Source organism: Impatiens glandulifera, chromosome 4, assembly GCF_907164915.1.
Source record: "Impatiens glandulifera chromosome 4, dImpGla2.1, whole genome shotgun sequence".
NCBI classification, from domain to species: Eukaryota; Viridiplantae; Streptophyta; class Magnoliopsida; order Ericales; family Balsaminaceae; genus Impatiens; species Impatiens glandulifera.
Genome location: NC_061865.1, coordinates 18367520 through 18386072, shown reverse-complemented (window position 1 = coordinate 18386072; position 18553 = coordinate 18367520). Strand labels below are relative to the sequence as shown.

General features: G+C 29.3%; 3 protein-coding genes across 4 annotated transcripts; 2 read left to right on the top strand and 1 right to left on the bottom strand.

Moving 5' to 3' along the window:
• The first annotated feature begins 1742 nt into the window (after positions 1-1742).
• Positions 1743-3292, top strand: LOC124935701 (transcription factor ILR3-like). Of its 2 annotated transcripts, none has more exons than XM_047476121.1 (5): positions 1743-2104; positions 2255-2302; positions 2370-2447; positions 2535-2697; positions 2772-3292. In XM_047476121.1, exons 1-5 carry the CDS (start codon positions 1905-1907, stop codon positions 3039-3041), a joined length of 759 nt encoding a protein of 252 aa, XP_047332077.1. In that variant the 5' UTR covers positions 1743-1904; the 3' UTR covers positions 3042-3292. The 2 variants fall into 2 exon arrangements, with proteins under 2 accessions (XP_047332077.1, XP_047332076.1); XM_047476120.1 differs by having other exon boundaries at positions 1745-2104; positions 2240-2302.
• A 3057-nt stretch (positions 3293-6349) lies between these two features.
• Positions 6350-6973, bottom strand: LOC124934859 (probable ADP-ribosylation factor GTPase-activating protein AGD15). The gene has a single exon (XM_047475356.1). It carries the CDS (start codon positions 6971-6973, stop codon positions 6350-6352), a length of 624 nt encoding a protein of 207 aa, XP_047331312.1.
• A 1557-nt stretch (positions 6974-8530) lies between these two features.
• LOC124934858 (probable protein S-acyltransferase 5) lies at positions 8531-9909 on the top strand. Its single transcript, XM_047475355.1, has 5 exons — positions 8531-8786; positions 8862-9029; positions 9118-9333; positions 9426-9659; positions 9754-9909. Exons 1-5 carry the CDS (start codon positions 8550-8552, stop codon positions 9907-9909), a joined length of 1011 nt encoding a protein of 336 aa, XP_047331311.1. The 5' UTR covers positions 8531-8549.
• The last annotated feature ends 8644 nt before the right edge of the window (positions 9910-18553 follow it).

Below are 18553 nucleotides of genomic sequence, written 5' to 3'. Positions count from 1 at the left end.
ATTATACTGTTAAATATAACTAATTGACTATGGATTGTCATTTCCAATGAAAAGTGCATTAATTTGTCTTATATTATAAAATTTCTATGGTGGATACACGAGGTTATGATTCGATCTAACTCAGATCTAGCAATGTAACCATTTTTTATGTATTTTTCATCTACATGTTCCTGCATGTTCACTAGGTTGTTTGTATTGTTTGTGATTTTCAACATAAAAGTTATAGCTTCAATTTTGATGTTTTTTTAATGTTGAGTAGGTACGATGTTTAGAAATTATAATGAGGCGAATTGGGATTAGAAATGAAATTAAAATCATCATTGTTCAGTTGAAATTTATTACCATGAGGGTGGGATATCACTTCGGGATAATATTTTACCACAATTTTGTTTAGTTTAGTTTCAAGAAATCCATGCGGGATTGTTAATATTATTCTTTCTACGAACCAAACGATAAAATTAGATTTTATTTTCCACAGTATATATAATTTAATATATTATTTTAAGAAACCAAAGTCACGAGTTGAACTATTACTTAGAAGGTCTTAAGTTGAAGTGAATCCGTAATGGTGAATATGATAGCCTCCTCTATTAAATAATAAATAAATTTAAAAATCTTATAACATAGAAGTTAATAATATATTAAAAATTTATTTATTTTTATTAGTGTTCAGGGTATAACACAAATAATATATCCGCATCATCCCTAATCAACTACCTTTCGAAACGAGAAAGTTTAGGTAAATATTTGTTTTACCCAATGAGAACAACGTATCGTTTCCTATTTTGAGACATTTTCAATTAAAATTGAATAACATGTGAAGGAACATAGTTGTATTATTGACTAATAACATTGACTCACTTGACATTTTCATTTACAATAGATTTAGAATAAATCTTTATCATTGTAAGGTCTCATTTTTTTATTTTCAATGAAAATATTTGAATCCAAGGCGGTGAAAACAATAATATTGGCATCATCACATGTAACTCATATGTGAAATTGAACTTTTATAATTCTTTTTTAAAATATTTGATATAAATTTTGATAAAGAGAAAAAAAAATTCTTATAACTCATTAAAAAAAACAATAATCTAAGACTTTTCTTAACACAAAGAAAAACACTTTCATTTTCTTATTAAAATATGAGATGTTTTTTCTTTGCTCTCCCCATACATACACATCAAAGTAGAAAAACTAAATCAAATAAACACAAGTTCTAACATTATTTATCAAAAAAAAAAAAAAAAATACATCAAACACAAAATTATAAATAACATGAAGAAAGGAGAAAAGAAAACACTGTAAAAAATGTGCCTTAACACATCCTCTTGTATTGCCAACTATTTGCGACCGCAGGTTGACTCAACACGATCCTCGTAAATAACGTCACTATGAAGCTTGAGCAGATTGACTCAACACGATCCTCGTAAATAACGTCACTATGAAGCTTGAACATGTCTCTTGCAGCGGGTTGAGTTAACAAGATCCTTGTAAATAATATCACTACCAAACATGTCTATCCAACTTCTTAATCTTTTTCATTTTCCCCTTCAACACTTCTCCAAACATCTTCAAAATGTTGATCATCCTCCAATCCACTAACAAATGTACATGGTATTTACTAAATATGTTGGATAGTAATTTTTAATAATAAGTTCATATGACCAAAAGAGGATAGAAACTAGGCCCCTTGAGTTGACGTTGGTTATGATTGAAATGTATTGATCGAAGACCTTGGGATGCAAATGACAGCATTTTTACTATTAACAAAAACCCAATGCTGCCATCACTCTTCTCTTTCTCCGTCATCAAAACAATTATTATTTTTCTCCCCCTTGTTCGTTTTCCCGATCCCTGGCCTGATAAATGGATTCGAGATAATTTTTGTGGTAAATTAGTTCATGGGTCATCAAACACTTCACCGTTCTTCCAATTCCATGGATATCGATTCTTCTCAAAGCTCTAACTGGCTTTTAGATTATGAGCTCATGAATGACATCTCCGATGTCCCTGCTGTCGGATTCACGCCGACACCGACTGCTTCCGCCACCTGTTTCAGTTGGCCTTCCCCTTCCCCTATTAACTCTTACTCCAGTACAAGGTACCTTTTTTCTTCTTCTTCTTCTCATTTTCATCATCTAATTGGTTGTAGAAAGCACTTATAATGCATGAAAATGGTTACCCATTATGGGTTCTGTTTATTTCTATCTTGCGGTCATTGATTTGTTTACAATAGTGTTGATCTTGGTAGTTGCTTGAAGGATTCTGATGGTCTGAAAGAAGGGGGGTCACGGAAAAGGTAGAATTTTTGTTAATTTCCTTATGAAATAAGAAAAGAAAAACTTGTCTTAATACATAATCTGCAGGTCAAAGCCTGATTCATGTGGTTCATCTGCTTCAAGGGCATGTCGAGAGAAGTTAAGGAGGGATAAGCTTAACGAGAGGCATACTAAACCATCTTTTTTCTCTTTTCTATTTTCAATATTATCTTTTCATCAAACTTCTTACTGTATGTTTGATATTTACTTAAGGTTTATTGAACTTTGTTCAACTTTGGAGCCTGGAAAGCCTCCTAAAACGGACAAAATTGCGATATTGAGTGATGCTGTTCGAGTTGTAAGTAGTTTACGTAGTGAAACTCAGAAGCTAAGGGAGACAAATGAGGATTTGATTGAGAAAATCAAGGAGTTGAAGGTAGAAGTAGCTTAATTTGAATGATTTGGATGAAGAAAATTGGTTTTAAAATTGATTGCTCTATACTTTCTTAGGCAGAGAAGAATGAACTTCGTGATGAGAAGCAGAAACTAAAGGTGGATAACGAGAAATTGGAGCATCTGGCGAAAACAATGACTATTCAACAAGGCTTTGTGAGTCATCATCCATCTGCAGTTCAAGGTAACTTTGGAGCACAGGCTCAAGCTGCTGCTAACAAACTGATGCCTGTTATCGGTTACCCTGGTGTTGCCATGTGGCAGTTCATTCCTCCTACTGTGCTCGATACTTCGCAGGATCACATTCTCCGTCCACCAGTTGCTTGATTAATCGAGCCATCGTATGTTTAAGACTATAACCAAGTAAAAATCTCCTGTTTATTGTGTTGTGGTTATTTATGTCATCCATAACATTGTCAGCTTATTGAACTTAGGATTGAACAAACTTATATCCTCATCAGCATCTCTGTTACTGCTGATGAACTGTGTTTGTTATGTGTAACATAAATAAATGCTTTCTGTCTTTCAATAAGAAGATGAGACTGAATGATAACATCAAGATTTGTATTTCATCTGAATTTTATTTTGCTAGAATGGTATTTATCATCACCTAACCAACCAGGCACGAGAACCCGCATTGAAGGATGGACCTTACGCTTAAAAGGGAGTTTTACTACACAATTTCATCCAAAGATATACGTCTACTCCAGGTGATTTTTGTAGTTTATCCGTTGATAATAAGCCATTTAGAATTGGTTGGTAATAGGTTTGGGTAAAAGGCTTCTTACTATATTGTGGTCTCATGTTCATTTCTCTATGAAACTGTCGGAATTGGCAAGCCCAGATACACCCTGATCATAAAAAGATAAAAAGAAGTCATTAGTTGCGGGATTAGTAATATTCATGGTTAGATATCTTGGTAACCCTGATTTTCTAAATGGGATGATGCTGCGGTTGTGATTGGATAAACCACAAATTCAAAGATTCACTAACTAGTATAAACCAATAATCCGTTCACCTTACTCTTAGTTATTTGAGTTTAAAAGTATTACTAACTAATGGCGAGATGTCTAGTGAGAAAGCGGCGTCATGAATATGTTCCCCACAGGATTTAGATGCATCAATATGCAATCTCGTCTTCTTTTTACTGTTGTCATGGAAGGATTTAAAAGAATTATGGCTAAAACAGATGATGATGTAGATTGATCAAAGATTTAAATATTGGGAGCTCTTGTTCTATTTCTAGTCTCGTTTAAGCATTTCAAACTTAAGGGATACCAAGAGTATTATGATTATAATTTGTGAGTTTTCACAAATGGTAAGAGTAGTGCCTAATGCCTTAAAGTGGGGGCCATGATTGTCGGGATCGTGCTATCTTCTTAAATATATAAAAAAAAATTGTTGGTTTTTGGAAAGGCTCTTTCCTATAGTTATTTAGACATTCCTTTAGAGGCAATACAAATGGAAATGATATGTGGAATTGGGCTGGTTTAGATCAAAATACTTCCCTTCCCACTTATAAACTCTTTTTATTTTGCGTCCTCATATTAATGACAATGAGAACGTTGTTTGTGTTAGGATCAGATTAGCTGTTACTAAACCCTATAACATCATGTTCCAGGTTATCAAAACAGTGTCGTTTCGATAATGTATTTTAACAGAATTAAAATAAACGGTTGTCTCCTTCCACTCCGTTATTTTTCTATGACCTTTCTTCTCTCTTTCTCAAGTTCCCTATCATTTTCTCTCAAGCTTGAGAATCCAAATCCAGCTGCAATACTTGTGTTCCTTCCACCAATTTTCTTCTTCTTCAAATTCAACCTCATCTGTCTCAAACTTACAAACAAACAATGAGATGAACAAATCTTCCTAACAGACAATTTGAGCCTGGTCAGAGGTAACTCCAATTTTTAAAAGACAAATTAAGAGGTTTATTAATTTATTAAGGCAACTCACCTGCCCCGCCTCAAACTCCATTGTCCGCCGTCCAAACTCCAGCCTCAAGTTACCGTTTAATTTACTATATGCCTAAGAATGTCGGTTAAACATCCAGCCTCGAATTTCTATATGCCTAAGAATGTCAGTTAAACGTCCAAAAATTTGTAAATTTAAGCCGTGTCTAGACATTTGGTCAAAAATTGAGTTGGGTATAAACTTCTCTATTCTTGTTTTTTGAATTAATTGTTTTTTGAATTATTCTTATACTTGTATTGACTACCAACTCCATAAAAAATATTAATTAAATAATTTTTCAATACATACTATAACATTGAGCCAATGGTATCCTTTTCATTAAACTAAATATTAATAAATCACATTATAACATTAATACATCTAATCTAATTGAGATGTTTAAACTAAAACTAATAAATAGTTCATATGATTAACAATACAATAAGTATCACACATATCTTCCATCGTCTTGTTCTAAGTTTTCTATGTGCATCCTCCAGTTGCTTGAGAACCCTGCCTAAATAATTTAAATATAATGTTTAATGCACATAACATACATTTAGAAAATGATCAAAATCTCATTTCTAGAATCTTAGTGATGTCACCAATATAGTTCTTTCTCCGCATTAGAACATGAGTTTCATTCTACTATCTAACCTAAATCACCTCTAAAATTATTATGATTATCAGGATTTCAATTGAAAAAGAAAATTTGGACTTAAACTTCAAATAAAATGAATTATCAAAATCTCATTTCTAGAATCTTAGTGATGCCACCAATATAGTTCTTTCTCCGCATTAGAACATGAGTTTCATTCTACTATCTAACCTAAATCACCTCTAAAATTATTATGATTATCAAGATTTCAATTGAAAAAGAAAATTTGGACTTAAACTTCAAATAAAATGAATTTTAGAGTTCTTTAAACTGTTTCAATGACTTGTGAAAAAAATCCTTAAAGATTATTAAATTGGTAAGTAACATTTATAGGGTAAGATAAATTTTTGTAATATGTGGTTTGATAAAATTTTGAAGACAAAAAAATCTGGTGAAACAAGCACAAGTGTTGCAGTTGGGTTTGGATTCGCGAACATGAGATAGAGGAGTTTGAGAAAGTGAAAGGAGACGACTGTTTATTTTAATTTTGTTATAGAACATTATCAAAACGGTGTCACTTTCTTAATGGATACCTGCACTACTAGTACATCTAGCTAACCGTATGAAAAATGTTCCAGAGTTTGTAACAGCTAATCTGATCACGTTTGTGTTGAGTTCTAAAATTCTATCCAAAATGTTATCCATTATTTAAAAGAGAAAAATGTTAAAAATATTTATAAGATATTAGTGAAAATGTTTGAAAATTTTAAATTTTTATAAAGGAAACCTAGATCCAAAACCTGGTTTCAATTTATTATCTCATTGAAACCGAGAAGTGTATAATAAAACAATTATCGGGTGCTCAATTTATATCGTGAAATTCCTAAATTGACATATATTGTGAAACTGAGAAACCTATTAGACATACACAATGTATTTATTTTGATAAACAATTTACATTCTAGATATTTAGATCCTCATCTTCAAGTTTATGATTCAATAATACATCCATGTGAGTCTTGTCTACATTTGTTCTATATCTCTACACTAAATGAATCTATGAATTATGTGCAAATTCCTTTTTCTAATCAAATGTTGCCCAAAGAGGTGGAATAGACGATGTAGAATCATGTTTTGACGCGTTATCAAAGTTAACATCAAAAGAAATCGGACTTTGTTTTGTTGTAGCAATTTGTGTCATGTGTTTAGTGAGAATCTCTTCCTCAAGCGATAACTTTCTCGTCCTCTTAGGGTATGCTTGTAAAGAAATTTTGGTAGAATCATCTACCACAACACTTTTTCCTCTCGGAATCGAACCATGTTGTGGCATTGTCTTTGCCGCCCATCTTTTATCTTGATACTTGGCACGAATAAAATTCGCAATTGCACTCCTATCATAATTCGGTGGTAGTTCCGCTTCCCAATAACTATTCGCCCTTTCATTTCCCGTAGATTTCATGAATGCGACTTGCTCAGGCAACCATGTATCGAGTGTAGTAGACCGAACCTTTGATATATGAACTCCGAGACTTCGATGAATCCCCGAGCATTGCATGCAAATAAAAATTCCGAGATTCACGCTTGCCCATCGAGGCGCCTTGCCACGACAATCCGCACATTCTCTATTCTCGGGTAGTTTAAGAATTGCCTCTAATATTTTGATGTGTTTGGCGTTAAGCTCTTTAGACACGGAAGCTTTCTCGTTCATTTCGACTCTTCTATATGTTTACTACTCCTAGTTCTAAATCGCCAATAACTCGGAAAAATTCTTTTGTTCTTCTTGATTGATTTCAGTAATTTGGGTTTTCACACGTAAAGCAAAAAGATTGATTCTTTCAAATGGGTGGAGGAACATATTCTATGGGTAGCCGTTGAGATCATGGTCTTCTTTCCTTCCTTGAACACCTCATCTCCTCCTACAAATTTCTTTGGTCCCAATTCACTTTCCTTCTTAGTATATATTTAGATATATATTAAAAATATTAATACTCTTTATAAATTAATATTTTTGATAATCCTTTGATTTTGACAAAATTGAGAGGAAATAAATTATACATAAATAAATGTAATGTAATATATTACAGAGAGGAAAAAGTTCTTTTGCCCTTGAGAATAGAGGAAATGTCAATAAATGTTACAAATAAATTAAAAAATCCTTTTTGTAATCTATTACTCATTCTTATGACATTAAGGTCTCTTACCACTTGAATTGTTTTAATTTATTATATTTTCAATAGAATCAAGTATTTGCGACTAAACCGTCATTCATATAAATTGAAAGTGTACGCGTATCATTAATACTAAACAAAAGACAAGACACTACGTAAATAAAAGTGAAACAAATGAAAATAGCAAAACCTAATGTATCAATCTTAATATCTATTATCCACTAATTTCTTTGTTTAGAGATAGAACAAGCATCTACCACAATCGTTCTAAAAAAAGTATCTACCACGTTGGATAGGGAGAAAATATCTTAAAATGAAAAAAATAAAAAATAAATGGCAAGAAGTACTTTTTGTTTTTCCTTTGATTGAATACCAATATCTGATTACTATATTTGAAAATATTAAAAATATTATTTTTACAATAGAGTTTTGATATATATATATATATATATAATATTTTTCTTTTAAAAATATTATAAATATATAAATGTGATTTTGTTTAAACTTTAAACTCATATAAACATACTAAATGAGTGGTCCAAAATGACACCACACATTTAAAATAAAACTAAGAATAACTATTGATCTTTTAAAAAAAATCAATGAGTTATCTCATTTCTTGAATTGACTTCCGTAAAAGACTTCTGTCATCATAATAATAACACATTTGTCGAACACAATCATTAAATATTATTTATTTATTTCAAGTTAAATAGTCTAACAAATTAATATAGTCGAAAAAGACAACTAAACATAAAGTTTACCCTTCCTATTAAATAAACATGTCTTGCTTAAAATCCTAAAGAAATTATGTTTTATTTTCATAATTTTAAATAGAAGTGAATCATAACTTTGAGAAAAATACTAAAAACTCAATCTTTTCTTTAATTAACCAAAAATAACTGAATAAATGTCCTTGTGATTTTATATTAGGAAATATGAATTAATTGAACACAACATTTTGTTTTATTGTCGGAAAACTAACCGTTTTAGGCCAAATTTGAAAAATTGAAAGTCAGTTATATCCCTTTGAAAACACAACGCCGGTCGTCATCACTCATAAAATGGATCATACAAAGCAAAACAAAGTAACAATCCATCAATAATCTCATAAAAATGCCCGCCAACTGTTCGACGAAAGTTCAAAACCAAAACCACAACTCCACCCAAGTAAAAACAAGAATCTCCCCTCAATCTGAGACTTCAACAACGTCTTCATCAAACATAAAGACCCGTTTTCTGTCTCTGATTCAACCCATTCTCCAGTCTCCTAATTTCCTAAAACGTCTTCTCCATGAACACCATTCTGCAGAAAGCACCACTAAAGTTTACCAAATTTGGCCGGGAAACAATGTCTGTAAACTACCTTAAATCTCTATTCCATCATTCTTTCTGAATCTTTTTCACATCTGTTTACTCTTTTTGTAGGTATTCTTCTTTGGTGGACGAATGATCTGTGGCCCTGATCCGAAAGGACTGATCTTTACTACAATTTCAATTATCCTCTCTAGTTGGACATTCTGTCTTTATATAGCCCGGGACTTGCCCAAACATTCCACCCTCATAGTCAATGTTTCGTTTCTCTTGACAATAACAGTCGGTTCTTACATTTCAAATCAATTCTTCACCATTTCATTTTAATGTGTTCATTCTTGAATCTTGATGCAATCTTTTGTTTAAACAGGTTCTACTGAACTTAATCATGGTTAGCATGATCGACCCGGGTATTATTCCAAGACACGAAACGGGGATTAGAGGTCGAAATAGAAGAAAGAGATTGAAGTATTGCAGGACATGCAAGATTTATCGTCCACCAAGAAGTTGCCATTGTGCCATATGCAACAATTGTGTCGAGAAATTCGATCATCACTGTCCATGGCTTAGCCAATGCATTGGATTGGTAGCTATTAAAAATGTTATCTTGATTTATTTACTTATTTATTTTCTTCCTTTTATGAGATAACTAAGACAATGAATATCACTTTTTTTCAGAGAAATTATCGGTTTTATCTGACATTCTTGATCCAAGCCTTGATTTTGTTTGTGTATATATGCGGTATCTCATTCTGGAAGATTCAGAGGAGGGTATTTAAAGATGGGGATGGATTGTTTACCCTTTTAAAAAATCAACCGGAAACTATGGCATTAGCTTTGTTGAGTTCAATTGCGGTTGCATTTCTTGGTGGTTTATCATGTTATCATGTCTATCTGGTCATTATAAATCAGGTAATTAAAATATCAACCATTTCAGTAACATACAAACATACATACATACATATTTCATTTGTCTTTAAGATTTTATTATTTTCAAACATTGCAGACATTTTACGAGAATTTCAGACAAAAGTATTTGGGATCTCAGAATCCTTACGATAAAGGAATCTTGTTGAACATGAAGGAGGTGTTATTTGCTCCGTTCCTTCAGCCTTCTCAAATCAACTTTAGAGCAGAGGTCTCTGTTTCTTCTTCAGAATAGCCTGTTTAAAAGTAAATAAACCATTACTAGCTAATAGAGATTAGAGAGTATACCTTTTTAAGCAATGGGGGGTTAATATTGAGGGCGTGATATTGGCACGGCTCAATAAAAAAGAAGTGGTCAACAATTGTGAGCACTGATTTCTTATTGAACCGCACCAACATCTCGCCCCAGACCCCATTGATTGATTCATTCATGGCGGAGGCAATGAGATAAGTAAGGAGAAGAAGAGAGAAATGATGGAGATGGAAATGGGAATGGAGGGTGGGGTGGAAAAAGGAAGAAGGGAAAAAATTGAACATTAAATTCTTCAACTGCCCATATATGAAGGAAGGTGGAATATTTATGAGGAAAAGATGCAAAGAACAGCAGGAAGGCTCAAATGGGGAGCTTTTAATAATATTTGCAGTAAATTAGGTGTGGGCTAGGCCAGAGGATGTTGTTGCTTCCATTTATTTCTCACCTCTCCTAACAACAACAAACCATAAATATGTTTTCTTTGTCAAATCAAGAAAATAAAATCTTCTGACATTGACAGAATCCTCATCTTTTTTTAGCACTTGTTCAAGTTTTTCTATATTTTCTTGTAATATATAACTTCTTTATTTTATATGATTTCTACCCTTAAAAGTTGAAACCCCCTCCTCCTATATAGGTTTTATATAGATTTTCTTTTAGTAAATAACCCTCATAGAAAATCAGCTATGGGAGTTCATTCAAAGGCAATGGATATTTATTATCTTGTCTAGAAGAAAAGACAATTACCTACTAAAAGTTGTGCCATAACTCCAATGGAAAGAAGTGAACAAACTAGTTAGGTAAGTTCTTTCAGTTTTATTGGTTTGTTCATCAAAATATTTATTTAATCTTTGACATTGATTCTTTTTAAATCTCAAATTATCGGTAACATTTATAAAATCATCAATAATTTTGTTTGATTTGAAACCGTCATCCAAATTTAGTCCGTTTATTTATAAATTTGTAATACTCTCACAAATTTAATTGTAAAGTTACGTTCGTGTAACATATCATAATAAGTAGTGACATATTAAATTAAAATGATACAAATTACTTGTTTAAATTATAGGGTGTGTTATTTTAATAAATTTATGAATAGATTTCATTTTTATTTTGAAACGCATAAAATGACGACAATAATACTCCAAACTATCTAGGTTGATAGAGTACTAATTTTAGACAAATAACATATAAAATCAACTTAAAAGAAGGTTATGGTTCTAAAGAAACTAGTTGAAAAGAAGTCATAACCCACTGAAAACATAATCGAACAAACATTGCCCATGTCTCGAAATAAGTCCACTCATTCGTCTTGAATCTCCTTTTATGTGCGAAAAGACTTTAACAAGACATTGTTACCATGATGGTTCATATTTCTACACATTCTTGTTGAGTGTTATGCTAAAAACCAATCCTTGAGAATACATATTTTCCTATTTTATCTCTTTATCTTTTGTGCTCTTCCTATAGCACTTGCCTTTTAAGGTTATTGTAAAAGTGGGTCTTGAAAACTATGATTTCTCCCAATGAATTTACTTATTTTACACAATTATAATATTGTTCCTAAAGTTTAGTTTATTTAAGCAATTCTAATATAGTAATATTGTTCCTAAAATTAGATGTATATATTATTTTATTTTAAGATTCACAATAGAAATGAAAAACAAAATAACAAAGTGACCCTACCGGTTCAACACCAACATCACACAACCCACATGAATAGTGGCATGTTGTGGGCCAAGATGTTACAGTTGGGTGGGCTGAAAGGTTGGTTATCATTTTTTAAGTATATTTTTAATAATACATGGATATATAATATTTTTTGCGCCAATATTTGATAAACTTAAAATTAAGATCTGGATATGAATTTTAAATAATTAATTAAATGATTAGGTGGGGGAATTTGGTGAGGGAATTTGGTGAGGGAATGATGTGGCATAATCTTATTCGCTGAAAAAATCAAATAATTTCTCTATTTTCTCTCTTTCCTCCCACTTTTACATTTTCCAACAATGAAGGTAATGCCACGTCATTCCCTCACTAAATTCCCTCACTCTATCACTCCTCTTACTTAAATATTCATTGAAAAAAAATGAATTAATCAAATAAAATATTTTAAAATTCAAGTACTAAATATTTAAATTAATTTTAATAATATTAAAACTAATATGTGAAAAAAATATATTAAGACTATTATATCTTTATAATTTTTTTTATAAATAGTCGTAATATGATGTTAGTGAGGAAATGAGTTTCTGTGTTATTGAATTGTGAGTTTTCACATTATACTCTTATATATTATCAATAAACTTAATATATTAAATTATATAATTATATAAATATAAATTAATATATTAAATATTAAATACAAATAAAATATTAATATATTTTTTTAAATTTTATATATTGGACAACTAATTTATAATTTATTTGAGTAATATATAATTTTTATTTCATAATTTATTTAGATTTGATTACAATTTCCTCTTTTAAATGATGTTCTAAATTAATATTTTAATATTGAGAATCTGATGAATATAATAAAAAGGAGAAAAAAAAGAAGCGAGTTATAAGAAGATAAAGAAGTAAAACATAATATAATTTTATATATACTGCTAATTTTATTAAATTTCCAAAGTTAAATTGGTTTTAGGTAAAAGAATTATATAGTTATGTGTTAAAATATTTTTCTTTTAAAAATAGTTAAATATTTTAACTTTTTATTTTTAACCTATTTTAATTTTAAGTCTACCAAAATAAGTGAAACTTATAAATATTTTTATCAAATAAATTCTTAATATATTTAGTAATAAGTATCTTGTCAGCTCTATAAAAATTTGCATTCTCCAAGCTCTCTTTCTTCAAACATAATCCACAGAACCGAATACACTATCAGTCTTTTTTTTATTATTTAAATTTGAATTATAAGCATCTTCTTAAATTCGCAAAAGCAATGGGATGAACAAACTTTTGTAACGGATTTAACCCACGCTAGGATTTGAGGTAAACCTTTAACGAATTTATTCTTCTTGAACTGAGTTTATATCATCTTTTCCACAACGTTTCAAAGCCTTCATCCACCATACCTTTTTGGCTTCAATTAGATCAGCAATTTCACAAAATCCATAAATTAAGTGCTTATAAGTGATCCCATCCGGTTTAAAGTAATCTCTTAATTTAACTATGATATATTTTGCTTCATTAACGTTTTTGGATTTGCATAATGTCTCAATTATAGGCACAAATCAATAGTTCCATAAAACACTAATAGAAAAGTTAGGCTTGCCATGCTCAAAAGTTATGGCTAAATGATGTTGTTTACTAGGTTATTTTAGGATGTTTAAGATATATATCGATGTTTTTATGATATGGTTAACTTATCCATTAACCCTTAACTGCACCCTTTATTTTTCGGTTCTATTAATCTTAGAGTCAGTACATTTCTTGGTGACTGCTAAATTTATTGGAGTAAAATGAACTTCTTTCTCTACTTTTATATCTCTACTTTTATATGTTAACTTTCTCATATTTCAAATGCTACTTAGGTTTTTTTTGGTGGTTCTTGTGGCATACTTCTCTTTTGTGATTATTGGTGGATTCCTCCGCTCCAAGTTCATGTAAGATGATCATCTTCATTGTTCATAGGATATTTAATGTTCTACTAGACTACCCACTTAAACAACTACTTTAAGACAACATGGATTTATTTGTAATTTTCACATTCGAATATATAATTAGTTCTCTCATTTTTCTTTCATCTTTGTAACCTTACCTAAGAGCCCTGAATGTTATATTTTTTATGGCGTAACTTTGTTTGGTTATGCACATTTCATACTGTTGCTATATATGGTCATTTATATGGTTTGAAAAATATTTTAAATCTTTTTAGTATATTCTATTAATACACATCAATTTCTTTATTGTAACATTCCTCTTGCCATATTAAAGTTTGAATAATTATACTTTTAGATATGGTTTATGTTATATATTAAAATGGAGCCAATATGCTTATGAAAAAATACTAATCGGGGAAGAAGATTTTGGTCATGTTCTAACTGGCTGGTATGTACATTAAACATATGTTGATATTCTTAGCTTGTAAAGTTTATAAATGTTTATATTTGGGCAAGGTGCTCAAGCATGCCGATTTTACAATGGTATGATCCAAAAATTTGTCAAAGAGCTAAAAGTATTATACCTCATTTGTTATGGCTTGTTTTAAAATTCGAATAGGAAATTGTAAACAAGGAATACTGTGAATTGATTTAAAATTAACTTTTAACTCCATATATTGACGATCTTCAAGGAGTCTTTCAAAATGATGAAAGAATACTGAAAATTTGTGTTTATAAGTGACATATCTTTTCACAATGTTGTTCAAACTTTTAACTCTTTGTGTTGTAGTAATATCTACTGAAAATATGTGTCGACCATACATCAAAGCCCGATTCTCTCTGATGTGAAACATACGCTTCAACCAATCATTCTCTTCTAGTGAATATTTGTTCAACATCATGGACCATGATTTTCTCTTCATCGAATTCATATATGCATGTGGCAAAATCCCTAGCAAACTCTTTAAACTAAGAAAAAACACCACTCAAATTTATAGCGTTATTCTAATAAATATGTCAAATACACAGTCGATGATGTGTTGTTGGCCATGTAGAAGCTAAGGCATTTTCCATGGCTACATCTTGCCTGTAAAAAATGTTGTGGGTTTTCTTCTATCCATTGTCTCAACAAATGTATCGAACAACCATTCAAACGTTAAAAGAAGTTTCATTATACCATAAAGCAACACAAAAAACTATTGATTGTTTATGGTGATTAATACCAACAAATAATGTAAGCGGACAACCCTCATTGTTCTTCAAATATTTTGTATCAAAACAAACATCTCCAAAATGATTATAATCAGCTCTCAATTTTGCATCAGACCAAAAAATATTTGTTATCAAATCATCCTCATCAACTTGAATAGTATTTGAAAAACTACTATCATTATAATGTTGTTTTTTCAAAGATTCTAAAACACCTCATGTGTCCCCAACCATCATACGTAAGTAATTTCTGTAATCTTTTGGTATAAAACCTACAAACACCTTCCCTCCCACTTGTCTTGCCATGAGATGCTTTTGTAGAGATTTCGACATAACTTGTCATTTCAATTAGTATTTTAGATAAAGAAGGTATTTTAGCACTTGAAAAACTATTATCATTAGACTGTTGTTTTTGCAAATATTTTAAAACACCTCATGTGTCCCCAACCATCATACTTTTTTTTCTTTTCGAACGTAAGTAATTTCTGTAATCTTTTGGTATAAAACCTACAAACTCTTTCCCTCCCACTTGTCTTGCCATGAGATCATGAGATGCTTTTGTAGAGATTCCGACATAACTTGTCATTTCAATTAGTAATTTAGTTAAAGAATATATTTTTCTATGTCTTTTATATAAGTGAGTCTTGCTTAGACTTGAAAGATGATGATTATGATCATCTAAAAATTGCATCATAATAAACATGCCTTTTGTTTGGTTACAGATCTTCATTTTAGCCTTACAACCACATCTTAATTCAGGTCGACTATTTTTCACATAAATCGCTCGTTTATCTTTTTTCCTCTTATCTTGAGAACTACAACAAAAGACCCTATCCAATATCTTACCCAAATTATCACTATGATTAATAAATATTCGTATTCCAAACCGACCCTCTTAGCATATGCCAAATAAAAATCATAGGCTTTCTCTTCAGTCTCAAACTTCATTCCTAATTGTGGTACAAAGTCTTTTATGCCCAATGAATTATTTTTATTCAAATCTATATCAAATAGAAAACGATATTAGCTTCCATACATTATAGAAAAATCTCATTATTATATTCTAACCTTTATTGATAACATCAATATCATTTTCTAAACGATCTCCATTGGCTTCAAAACTTAACCGCTGACAACTAGTAGATTCTATATTACTATAATCTTGGAAAAGAAAAAACAATTGAGAGAGTTATAGCTAAAATTCAAATCTGAAAATATTCTACAAACATAAAATTCATATTTTTAAATTATTAGACCACACATAAGCATGCTGTTGAAGTTTTGTATATTTGAATGTGAAAATTACAAATGGTACAAAACACAATCATTTATACACAACAAATCAAAAAATAAAAAGCATAGATGAAGATCCAAGGTGACGAGTTTCAAGACACATGAATATTAGATATATTTTCAAAGGTTATACTATTCCAAATTCATTTTTGGAATTTAAGAAGTTATTAACTTAATTAGATCTAGTTGAGTGCACAAGAACATATAAATACAACACACTCGTGGATATACAACACACTCGTGGATATAGTACCAAATAAATCAATGTTCTCTTAAAGTAGTTGTGTACGTCGATAGTCTGGTAGAACATCAAATATTCTATGAACAATAAAGACGACCATCTTACCTGAACTTGAAGAAGATGAATTCACCAATAATTACAAAAGAGAAGCATCACAATAACCTGAGTAACATTTGAAATATGAGAAACTTAACTAGATATGGTGGATGAAGGCTTTGAACCAGAGTATCATACTGGTGATCTAATCGAAGCCTTAAATGTATGACTTTAAACCAAATATAAACATTGTGGAGAAGTTGTTATAAACTCAGTTCAAGAAAAATAAATTCGTTGAAGGTTTACCTCCAACCTTAGCGTGGGTTAAATCATTCGTTACAAAAGCTTGTTCATCTCATTGCTTGGGTAAATTTGAGAGAAGATATTTACAAGGGAAATTTGAAAAAGAATAATGAAATTGCAGTGAATTCGGTTCTATTGTTCTTCTCGAAGGTGAAAGAAAATAAAGATGAGGAAGTGAGAGAATAAAAAAAAAAAAAAGTAAAAGAGAGATTGAACATATTTAATATTTTGGTCTATTAACCACGTTATCAAAGCAACGTGTTTGACTAAGCCCTTATTTCGGTTAGTGTACAAATATGATTATTACATAACTTTAATTTTTTATAATTTACTCTTTTATTATATATTATATTTTTAACTGCCTCTTATATATATGTTATATTTAATGTTGATTCTTTCAGAAAATTAATATTTTATTATAATAATAAATTCACAATTACAATCACCCTTATGAATGGTTAAAATAATAATTTGAAATTGATTTTATTACATTTAATATATATTATTGAATTTTATTAAATAATATATATATTTTTATATTATGAGTAGTCTAATCTAATTTTTTTTTCCAACAAATTTATTAGAAGTATTTTATTTAATTTTTTATTATATTGTCTCTTCTCAACAAATTTTTATTAGTATTTAGTCTAACTTTATTTATAAAATAATAATTTAATATATATATATATTAAAATATAAATAATTAAATTTATAAAAATAATAATTTAAAAAACATATATCAAAATATAAATAATTTAATTTATACAAATAGTAATTTAAATATATCAAATTCATAAATATATATATATATATATAATGAGTTTAAATGTAAATAAAAAAAAATAAAAAATTGAACAGTAAATTATGTTACTTTGAAAATAATTTAGAAAGTATACTAGTTTAAAAAATTAAACCTGAAAAAAATAACATTTTTTTTCAAATATTTTGACTTTTCAAAATGTGTATACTAGAGGTAAAAAAATCTTACTAGTATCTAAAACAAATAAATTAAAAAGTACACAAATAAAAACAAAATTAAATCACCACCTTATCAATATTCTTTGATTTAACCTTCTGATTGTAACTTTTGTTTTTGAAATTTATTTGGTTTAAACGAAAAAGCTAGTATGGTCTCTCAAAGGGTCACTTACGAAGTTAGAATGGAATCCATTATTTTTAATTTTTTAGAAACCATTCCTACCATAAAAATCTAATAATATGGAATTTTGTAATTTTAAAAAGATAGTGTAATGTCTTAGTTTATGCATTTTTTCAATTTAAAATATTTTTAAATCGAAATTTGTAGTTACTTAGAGTTAAGAAAATTAATCATTTGAGTTACTTTAATAAATTAAAAAAAATTAAATACTATAATTATTTTTTTAATAATTTATTTTTAAAAAATATTGAATTAACCATATATATTATATATAATATATATATATATATATATATATATATATATATATATATATATATATATATATATATATATATATATATATATATATATATATATATATATATATATATGACTCATTATAAATATTTAATTTAATATAATAATAAAAAATAACAGTTTGTGAATCTAACCTCCCATAAAAAAACACTATATAGGAATTTATAAATATATTTTTTAAAATTTGGTTGAGCTTAGGAAAAAACCATAGTTATAAAGAAATTTGGGATAAATAATAAATTTAGGATTGTAGTGGTAGAGTTTTGTCAAATTTAAGACTCTCTTAATTTTTTTTATCATTTAAAGAACTCTCCTTACATTATTTAGTTATATTTAGGATTACCACTAATTTCGTTAAATTATTTAAAGTTGTTTATCCATCACATTTCTTTTTTATTATATTTTATTACATCAATCAAACAAAAGTTAATTAATTTATTATTATTAAACAAACAACTAACTCTTTCTCCA

Coding starts and splice junctions, on each gene's coding strand:
- LOC124935701 (XM_047476120.1), top strand. CDS start 1,905: ATGGGTCATCAAACACTTCACCGTTCTTCCAATTCCATGGATATCGAT. Junction 2,105..2,239: donor AACTCTTACTCCAGTACAAG/GTACCTTTTTTC, acceptor TGTTTACAATAG/TGTTGATCTTGGTAGTTGCT. Junction 2,303..2,369: donor GAAGGGGGGTCACGGAAAAG/GTAGAATTTTTG, acceptor CATAATCTGCAG/GTCAAAGCCTGATTCATGTG.
- LOC124934858 (XM_047475355.1), top strand. CDS start 8,550: ATGCCCGCCAACTGTTCGACGAAAGTTCAAAACCAAAACCACAACTCC. Junction 9,334..9,425: donor TTAGCCAATGCATTGGATTG/GTAGCTATTAAA, acceptor ACTTTTTTTCAG/AGAAATTATCGGTTTTATCT. Junction 9,660..9,753: donor ATCTGGTCATTATAAATCAG/GTAATTAAAATA, acceptor CAAACATTGCAG/ACATTTTACGAGAATTTCAG.
- LOC124934859 (XM_047475356.1), bottom strand. CDS start 6,973: ATGAACGAGAAAGCTTCCGTGTCTAAAGAGCTTAACGCCAAACACATC.